Source organism: Aedes aegypti, unplaced genomic scaffold, assembly GCF_002204515.2.
Source record: "Aedes aegypti strain LVP_AGWG unplaced genomic scaffold, AaegL5.0 Primary Assembly AGWG_AaegL5_hic_scaff_832_PBJ_arrow, whole genome shotgun sequence".
NCBI lineage: Eukaryota > Metazoa > Arthropoda > Insecta > Diptera > Culicidae > Aedes > Aedes aegypti.
In genome coordinates this window covers 9,551-20,003 of record NW_018736528.1, presented here as the reverse complement: position 1 = coordinate 20,003, position 10,453 = coordinate 9,551, and the positions used below count along the sequence as shown (strand labels likewise).

Here is a 10,453-nt window from a genome sequence, read left to right as displayed (position 1 = left end):
GTTGACAGAAGATTCTCATCATCATCATCATCATCATCATCGTCATTACACGCTCGTTCAAATCTACTCAAAAGAGAGTAACTTTGACTCACTTTTGAACTTTCATACTAGCTGTCAAAGTGAGTAACTTTATTTTATCAAAGTGAGTAACTTGTTACTCAATTATGAAAGAAAACGACCTTACTCACTTTTGAGTAAACACTAACATATTTGACTCACTTTGTAACTGTCAAACACTTGTGAAAATTTCAGCTTCCAAGATTAGGAGTAAATATCGTTGTAAGAAAATGTATTAGTAGTAAAAACAAGTGCTTAAAACCTGTATAATTACCTAAAACGAATCATGCAAGTTGTGCAATAGTTGATACATTGTTACTGTTGTTATTAATCCGCTATCAAGTGAAGCGAGATCGGAGTTTTTGATAGTAACCAAGTCCTGGTTCTGCCCGAACAACCGCAAGAGACAAGTTTATACACAGTAAGTTTACCGTCATACATTTTTTTATTGAACTAATAGCAATTCTTTACAGTCTTTCCGGAAATGCTACTGGCTCGGTCTAACATCCGGATCAACATCCAGCGAATGAATGTTTACCGGAAGAACATTGCGTGCTTTAATGCTCAGCAAAATCGTTAATTTCTGGTAAACACGGCCCACAGTTTACTGCGAACCTTTAGGTTTTCTTCCCGCTGGAAGTTGCCGCGTGACATCATCGTAAAATTAATCCCCCAGGATCCCCCTCCGGGGATCCATTCCAGAGAAGCGAAAAAATTGGACACAAACATCACAATTTTTATTATTTACTTGTTATATAATGTACTATTTATGTATGAGATAATAAAATAAATGTTATGTCTTTCGGTTTTTTTTTCTGATTCTATTTAAAAATAAAAATAATAAATTTATTTCCAAAATGTTATTTCTAAAGTGAGTGACATCTACTCACTTTCGCAAATTGTGGATAAAAACGAAGTGAGTAAGTGTTACTCTAATTTTGACATTTGACAGTGTTACTCTAAAGTGAGTAACCATGGCTTTACTCACTTTTGAGTAGTTCCACTTTGTTCCGAAGTGAGTCGAAATCTACTCACTTTTGAGTAGATCTGAACGAGCGTGTAGATTGAGGAATGATTATAATCATGTCATCAACAAACCCAACTAGTGTGTGCTGCATAGGATCACTGCTCGCTGTGTCACGCAAGGCATCTGAAAGGGGGTAATTTAAGAAAAACACGGGAGACCGTGTTATTTTTTCCTATCTTTTGTCTCACTCTAACAATTACCATCAAAACTTTCAGAAGCAAATCTCGAGTTTCAATGAACCGATGCAGCTGAAAATATAATGGGTTATGCACTACATTATAGAATTATAGTGATAAATATTCTCGCATTATCTGAGATAACGCCCTGAAAACCATTGGTAACCACGTGTGTAGCTCGTTGTTTCTGAACAAATGAATGAATAAGCATCCAAACCAACACCACTGGCAGGTAGAGAATGTTCCTTTCTTCTTCACAGCATTGTTAAATAACGTGTAACTTCATTCAAATATTCAGAAACAACAAGCTACTCACATGATTACCAATGGCTTTTTAGGGCGAGATCATAAGTTATGCGAGAATTTTCCCACATCGATATTTGGAGTGGGACTTGAGATTTGTTTCTTCAAATGGATAGGATGATTAGGGCCCATTCACAAATTTCATAACGCTGGAGGGGTGGGTGGGTGTCCCAACCATGTTACGGCCCATACAAAAATTGTATGATATTCATACAAAAAGTGTTACAAGGGGGTGGGTGGGTGTCCAAAAAGGCCATTTCAACGTTATGAAATAAATGAATGAGCCCTTATGATGACGTTCCGTGCGGCCTTAGTCTGTCAGATTTCTCGTCCCGCCATTTTTGAAACATCAAGGAATAATATTCACCACGATGTGGAGAAAAAATCAATAGGGACAAAAAATCGGAGAGAAATATATTGTAGGGGACCGAGGGGTGAACTAACCTGTCGCCAGTTTTTCATTGTTTTCCAATAGTTAGAGGCTCCAAAACATATTGATTCCTTAGGAAAGTTTGTTCATTAATTGACAGTAAGCATATAAGCCAATAAAAAAATTTCACGGAAATGGTCTATTTCTCGTCGCGGACCGATAAAACCGGTTAGAAATTTGTTCTGCTCCGAATGCTTTCAAGCAACGTCTGCAAATTGAGCTCAGAGTTTCGGTTTCAAAATGGTCCAATATCCAGCACACAAGTTTTGCAAATAAGTGGGATTACATGTAAAATTATACATTAATTATTATTCATATCAACTTATTTTATTAGTCATTTTAACTCATATACGAAAAGGCAATAGTACTGTTGTGACAGAAATTTTCACTTGCATAATGATAAAAACAACCCCTATATTCATAGCAGAGAGGATCGATGAAGAAAAATCGATCATGTCATATTCGTCCTGATAGGCCTATTCACAAGACGTTTCAAATCAGCTGATCGGGAAGCTCTTTGACAGTTCTTCTATGGAGATGACAGTCCCGTGTTAGCACTGGTCCTCCACCGATGTAAACAAATGCATAAACGGACCTGTCACATGAAAAGGCCTATTCTTGCACACGCTTCATTTATCCTCTAGGTATAGTTTTTTATTGTGGATTTTTCTTGTTAGAGCGCAATATAAAAAAGCCACCGACACGTTAATGTTGGAATGTACACGATTTGTCCTATAAATATCTTTCACACAGTTGAAAATCGGAATTTTCGACACGCGAAAAACGGATTTTCTCCAAATCCATGAGTCGGAGGTACGTCCGGTAAGAAGCGCTGTGTAGCACACCAGGTCCGCTGACCAGCGGTTCGACGCTCCCGACGTTACGTTCGAATGTATATTTAGAGATAAATCGATTGCTTCCGGCTTCAACTGTGGAGACGCGATAACTTCAAGCGTATAACCTAATTCGCTGCTGAAAAGTAATTTCTCCGGCCTATCTTGGTGCATGGGAATTTCTGCAAGGAATCGATCAAGAATGCGCTTTTTTTCTGATCGTAGAAAGCAGTTGAAAAGAAATGTCAGTTCAAATGGGAGTCGCTGTAGAAAATTTCTGCAAGGAAACGGCGAGAAATTTCTTCAGCAATTCCTTTTCAGCAGCAAATCAGGCTTAAGGCCCGGTTTGCTACTGACAAGAAAAGGAATCGCCTATCTCGATGCGTGGAAATTTCTCCCAAGAAATGGTCAAGAAAATCACTTTTTTTTTATCGCAGTACGCAGTTGAGAAGAAATCTCGCGGAACATTACTAAAGGACCTATGTACAAATGAGAGATTCTCTCCTCTCTCGTTCTCTTTCCATAATAACAGTGGAATACTAAAGATTTTGGGAAGTTTTTCACTATAGATCGAAAGTCAATTTCCTTGACTAGCGTTTCATACAAAAAACGCAACAGAAGAGGTTAATGTGACTCAGTTATTGATGAAAGAGAAAGTAAACAAAGAGAGCCTCTCAATGTTAGATAGGTCCTTTAGTAATGTTCCGCGAGAAATGTCACTTCAAAGGGGGCTCTCTGTAGGAAATTTCTTGACCTTTCAGTCAAGGAATTTCTTTACTTTTCTTGAGCGAAACAGCATACTTAGCTTTAAGCTAGGTATGCAGTTCCGCTCAAGAAAAGTAAAAATTTCTGCTCAAGAAATGGTCAAGAAATTTCCTACAGTGAGCTCCATTTGAAAAGACATTTTTTTTCAACTGCGTACTGCGATAGAAGAAAAATGCTTTTCTTGAGCATTTCTTGCAAGAAATTTCCCACGCATCGAGATAGGCGATTACTTTTCTGTTGAAGTGCATACTTCGCTTTAGACTAAAAAACATGATCGATTTCCCTTTGTCGATCTTTTCTTTCAAGGTTACAAAATCAAACATTCACTGTATGTGAAAGCTGACCATACTCTGCTGCATGGGCTCGTATGACGAAATTTATGAGCGTGATGACAGTTCGCTGTCACGGCATGTGAAAAAAAGCAAAAAAAAAAATGCAGGTGTTCCACTTCGACTCGTTTGCCACCCATCAGCAGCAGCAGTGCTGAAAAGTATCTCGGAATCGCAATAATCGCGCTCAGAAGTTGAAAAATAAGTGGACACCGTCTTCCGAAAACGGTCCGCTTCTACCAAGTGCCGTGAACAATATCGCCGTAACGCGTGTGGTGTTAATTAACAGACAGTGTAAGTTTCGCTGGCAGGCCGCAGGAGAATCCCGCGCTGCTAATTGAACCGATTCCGAATTAGGTGAAGCCAGCAGGAAAGTGAAGTGAAAACGTAGTAAGAAAAGATGACGCGTTAGAAAATCCCGGATCGCACTCTTTCCCTCTCTGTGGTGTGGCGAGGATATTATTTTGCGGTTCCTTGCTGCGTATGTGTTTGTTTGTCGGGGGAATATTATGTAATTTCGGATAAATCGGAGGAAAATATCGGTTGTTATTTATGGGTCGATGACTCGGCCGAATTTATTATTCAAAGAAACCGGCAGGCTCTTGCGGGTCGCAAGGAATTTGATAACGGGTGCCCGTTGACCGAAAAGGAAATTACGCAGAACCGGAGTGCAGCGAACGAAGTGAAAGGAAAACGAGCAGATGCAGAAGCAGCGCTGTGCAATCCATTCTCTGTTTCGATTCAATCTTGCTCATCTCATCATCGGTTACCGGAGTTTTTGTGTGGCGGGTTTCGATTGTGTGTTTTGTGGATTCGGAGTGCTGCCACCGTTTAAGAAGAACACGGTTCTAAGATTGAACGGCGCGGTGCAAAATCTCGTACAAGCTGTCGTGGGATGCGCAGTGTGGACGGACAGTGGGACAGAGTGTTTTTGTCTGACAGAAAAACAATATTTTGAGGAAGAAGCAGTTTTAAAGAGTTTTTCGTTTATTCTCCTAAATGTTTCATATGAGAAGATTTTTATTTTGAAACTTGATCACTATTTCAATGTAAGTCTATTTTCAATAAAAAGTTTATATGCTCGGTATTTGTGCAAAATTTGAGCAAATATTTAATATTTTCTTTAGATACTTTCTACTGATTCTTCCAACGATTTGCTAGTAATTATTTGAGTATCTTTCAAAGTATCGCTAAGTAATTCTGTGAGTATCTTTCAAGCAATTTGAAATTTTGTAATTTTGTGAGTATTCTTCAAGCAATTTTTCAAAGATTGCTTAAAGGAATTTCTCTAGAACTTGCTTCAGGAATTCTTGAACATTTCAACGTTACTACCTCCAGTAATTTTCTCACTGATTACTTTGATTTTTTTTCCAAAGACTGTCGTAGGACTTCATCCAAATATTTTTTTCACTGACTTTTCAACCAAATTCTTTAGCTTTAGATTTCCCAAATATTCTCACAGAATTTCTGAGGGTTTTTTACTAAGGTTAATTCATGAGTTTTAATAAAATTAATTCTAAGTTTTTTTTTCATACGCCCGACAAGTATTTATACGCCATTTCATCCATGGTCACTCCAAAGAATTACTTCAAAAATTCCTCGAGGGATTTTTTTGAGAAAATCAATTAGGGACATTTAAAATAATAATAGCCTTGTTTCGTAATTCAGTTTCTCCAGAAGTTTTTCTAGGAATTTCACCAATATTTCATCCAAAAAATATAAAAGTTCATTCAAGGTTTCAGACCAGTTACCACTACAACAATTTTTCCAAGAAATCCTCATTCCTACACAATTTTTTTAGAAGATTTCGTCCGGTGTTCTTCAAGGAGGTCCTTAACAGAGATTTTAAATGATTTGTTTTTTATTCAATTATCTTAGCAATTAATTTAGAAAATCCTTTGAAAGTTCGTCAATAGTTACTATGGAAATCCTTATTTATCAAGGATGACTTTAGAAATTCATCACGAAAAACTCTTGAAAGAATACTTGGACAAATCTTTGAAGACTTCCGTGAAAAATCTCTTAGCAATATCTGGAGTAATTCCTGAAAGGTATTCTTAGAGGAAATCCTAGTTAGAATTGTAAAGAAATTTTGAAGGAAAATTTTGTATGAAATTTTGAGAAATTCCTGGAGGCATATCTGGAGAAGTTTCTGGTTGAATACTCCAACATGTTTATATCAATATAATGATATCGCCGGAGAAAAACCTTGAAATCTTAAAGCTTTCTTGAAAATATCTGAAATCATATATGAAGTAATTCCTGATGGGATCGCTGAGATAATTTCTGTGACATTTTTCGCAAAAACACAGATTGTATTTTGAGATATCTGAAAGAAAATTCATAACAGAATTCCTTAAGGAAAATTTTGGAATGATCTGAATCTTTGGGCAAATACCTGAGCTAATTTCTGATGAAATTCCTTGTAAAAAACATTGAAAATGCATACAGTAATACAAACAGTATTATTTGTCGTTTTGTCGCTAGGAATTTCAAAAATAAAATTTTTAGGAATATTCTTAGAGAAATGTTCTGTTTTTGAACCTGGAATTATTTTGTAAAATCTAAAAAAACCTGGGAATATCAGGGAATTTCGTTTCGGTAAACGAATAGACACCCTGTAGATTGATATTATTGGATGATTTTTTTAGGAAGTTCGTTGAAGCTCACTGAAGAAATCAAGGAATTAATAATCCTAAAAGGACAAAAACCTAAACTTCTGACGAAATTCCTGCACAAGATCATGCAAAAAAAAAAAAATACATTTATGACATAATGGGCACATTAAGCAAATGCTTATTTGAAGACTATAAAATGGTAATACTTTTCAGTTATCGTCGGATAGTTTCCAATTTTGTAATTAGTACGACGTGTTGCATTCATTCATAGTGAACAAAATCTTATCAAATGTCCGAAAAACGAGATAGAAAATAGGGTTGTTGTTTTGGTAGGTAAAAAGGGAATCGGAGCAGAATAAACACTGGCGGAGTTTAGTGGATACTATATTATTGATGAATGTCAAACGTTCTGATATGTGAAACGTTTCTTCCTCAATCACGTTAGCAAGAAAACAAACTTCTGTGGGTTAGTTACTTTGCTCAAGGTTAAATTCTTCTACCACCAATTTGAAGCTAAGCAAAAAAGTCAAATTTCAAATGAAATGTTGGATCTCTTTTTGGTTACTTTTTTATTCCTACAGATTTCTTAAGTTCATATTTTCAAAACATCCAGTCGCTAGCAGTCCTGTAATTCAGAAAACTGAAAATTTTTGCTAAAAAGGGACGAGCTAATATGGCATGAAGTCATTTAGCATAACTAAACTAGCTAGGTCAATTTGTATTTTTTAATTACAATGCCAAAGAACGTGAGAAACTTTCAAAAATTGCTATCCTGCCATTTCTACTACCAACATAGGCAACATTTTACTAGAGGTAATCCATCGATGTTTTGTAATGGATTAATCCATTAATTAAGCTTAATTAAGCGCTTACATAATCATTTGCTTGATATAGTTCCAATCCAGGACGTTTGATTATTAACACAACAATTAAAAATCATCAAGTTCTAGTATGTGAACATACTGAAAAAAAAAACAGTATCAGCATAGTACCCGCAAATTCGGATCAAATTGATCAGTAGGGTGAAAATGATTACGATGTTATTTCTTACTAATACGGCATCGATTACTATGAACCTGTGAGAAATGATCGTTTGTATATCTTAATTATTGTCGAATTGTGTGTTGAGAAATTTTTGTGTTAATTAATGTTCATTTCTATGAAAATTATTTTAAATTACAGAATCATATTCGGTGTTGTATTGGCAGACACCCGTAGACTTAAACCACCGATGAACAAAATTTTAAACAGAAATCTGGAAATGATGTCAGCCTCAAAGTTTGTTAAGATGATTACGATATATACCCAAAACAGATAATACCATATAAATTTGTACCAATTCGCTCATTTTGTTGAAATTGTTAAATTTTTGTTAGATATTAGAAAGTTCCATTGGAATTTGCCTTAATTTAAGCGTGTTTTGTGGTATTCTTTAAATTTAATTATATAAATTACTATAATTATAATTATCAAAAATTTCCATAAATATAGTATTGTGAAAAATATGGAAGGCATAATCGGATTCATAGACAACAATTTAGTTATGCAAAAATTTTAAAAAATATTATAATAAGAAATTATCAATTCATTCTTGAATAAACTAAGGATGATCGCATTGACAAGGAATCAATTTCACCCCGCAGTGGAACATCCCGATTTTTTTTTATTTTAGGCACTAAAATCGCATTTGTTAGAAAAGTTTGGTAACGCGAGCCAATAAAATGCTCCGTCGTACTTGTTTTCCCTGCATTTAGTTGTTTGGCATTGACACCATTGTAAATGAATTACTTGGTTTTCCCCATACAGGGCTTCTGCAGCTTCAGTTTTGAACCAAAAGGGTTCAAATTTTGGTTATGCGCTCAGAATATGACCTAGTAGAATAAACGGTGTAGAGAGAAAATGTTATCTTAAACCATTATTCTGTCCCACTTATCCTATCCACTTCTCTTTGGGGCATAATGCTCTTTGGTGTAACTGGGATTCAACCATGGTTATGATCCTTCTTTTAAATAGGCTATTCTAACTGAAGTGTCCGTTATGCCAAATTGCCTTCGGTCTTTTTAAAACTTTGCCGAACGAATTTATGCCTACTGACCTTGTGCAAATCGAAATTATTTCATTTGGGGTAGCTCCATTAAACTTATAGAATGACTTCCTAATGAGCTATGCTATGCATTCTCAGATATTTTCGCACAAATCAAATAATTTCTCTGGTAGTTCAAATAAGTCACTGTAAAATAGTAATAAAGATAATCCAAAATTTTAATAAGTTTATAAGCCTTTTAGATCATTTGTATTTAATCCCGTGAAATATTTTTGAAATTTGTTTAAAACATTTGAAATAATGAAGAAAATTTCGAGGCTAATGACTGTAGCTAAAACCTCTCTAATATACTATAAAAATGGAGAAACTACGACAAAGTCATGTTTTTCTGGTTGTTGTTGTTGTTATTGTTGTTTGATGAGGGGGACTTTAAACCCGTGGGTCATTCGTCCCTTCGTGTTTTTCCGGTGTCTGATATTTGTTGCACGGTCTCCCCCCTATTTGTCCCACAGTGGCATCCCACGTCAGAAATGGAAGCATGACAGCAAAGTTGATTATCATTGAGGTGATTTTACATTCTACAGCCAGCAGCAGTGCCGACCAGTGACCAGATTTGCATGTGTATAATAAACTCGTATATCTGTGTACCAGTGATATAACTACCTATGTGCTATCATTCATGGGAAATGTACACCGCTTTGCGAGTCAATAAAGATTGATTAAAGCCACTGTATGTACTCTCGATAGAAGTTCATGAAAAGGTTCTCCGGTGGAAGAAATACGAAATACAAAGTGCAGAAGAATGAATTGAAAAGTGTGTGGTGCAGAAGAAGATCGCAAAAATTAAAACCAAGTTGTGGCGTAAGAATGACGAGAAGAAGCGCTGTAAACGCTCGAAAAGATAATGGAATTTTTTGTGAGTCTGTACGTAAACTTAGAGACGAAGCAAACGAGAAGAAACGGTCACAGCATCAGTAATTGGGATTATTTTCGGTGGCCTTGAAAAGGAACGAGTTTTAAACAAAAAAAAGTTCATTAGCAAGTGCTTCTTAAAGAGACGCACGCAACGTGCTTAGAAGCGGGAGTGATTGATAGTGCTGAAAAGTGTCTTCGGAATACGCTTCTAGATGACGACGTCATCGAACATTGACGCGCACTTTTCGCCGGCTGGCGGTGGAAGTGGCGGTGGTGGTAATGGGTCAGGCCAAATGCCCCAATACCCTTACCAACAACAGCAGCAGAATCACCTGCCCTCGCAACACCACAATCACGCCCACCACAGCCAGCATCTACAACATACGGCCCAGCAGCCGTTCCCGGTTGCGTTGCCGCCCGGCGCCTTGGTAACGCCCGGCAATACAAAACTAGTGACGACGCCGATGCCGATATCGGCCACTGGGCGTACCATTTCGCGCCAGAAGCCTACGGTGGGTCGGGAAGCCGAGGAGAAGGCGACCACCTTGCCGTCCAGGGTTTCACAACTCTATTACAAGCATGGGTTGTTCCTGTCCAGCTATCCGACCTGTGCGACTAGCGTTGCTATTGCCGTCATCATATTCTGTTGGTAAGTTTTATTAGAGATTTAACGTTTTAAGTATTCGCTAAACTTGGGCGAGATAATATGTGTTTGTCAGGGATACAAATGCATTAGATAATGTTTTCGTGTACTAGGTTTTTAGGCAACGCTCAAAAGCTGATCGAACACATTGCAGTAAATATATCTAATAACTCGATTAAAATTCAAATTTTGGAGAAACATCACAAACATTTCTTTTTTTACATGTATCCATGGTGTCTGAGGAATGAATATAATAAATGACAAATCTTGAAAGTTAGTTGAACGAACTGAGACATTCTAGGTGTATCAGGTT

At 36.7% G+C, this 10,453-nt stretch overlaps 1 protein-coding gene across 6 annotated transcripts; it reads left to right on the top strand.

The window, feature by feature from the left end:
- The first annotated feature begins 4,000 nt into the window (after positions 1 to 4,000).
- Positions 4,001 to 10,169, top strand: LOC110681419. Of its 6 annotated transcripts, none has more exons than XM_021857161.1 (2): positions 4,001 to 4,310; positions 9,167 to 10,169. In XM_021857161.1, the coding sequence occupies exon 2, from the start codon at positions 9,710 to 9,712 to the stop codon at positions 10,148 to 10,150; it is 441 nt and encodes a 146-aa protein (XP_021712853.1). In that variant the 5' UTR covers positions 4,001 to 4,310; positions 9,167 to 9,709; the 3' UTR covers positions 10,151 to 10,169. The 6 variants fall into 6 exon arrangements, with proteins under 6 accessions (XP_021712853.1, XP_021712851.1, XP_021712854.1 ...); XM_021857159.1 differs by having other exon boundaries at positions 4,001 to 4,401; XM_021857162.1 differs by having other exon boundaries at positions 4,002 to 4,277.
- The last annotated feature ends 284 nt before the right edge of the window (positions 10,170 to 10,453 follow it).

What these genes read in the sequence shown, in the direction of transcription:
- LOC110681419 (XM_021857161.1), top strand. Translation starts at nt 9,710, where the DNA reads ATGACGACGTCATCGAACATTGACGCGCACTTTTCGCCGGCTGGCGGT.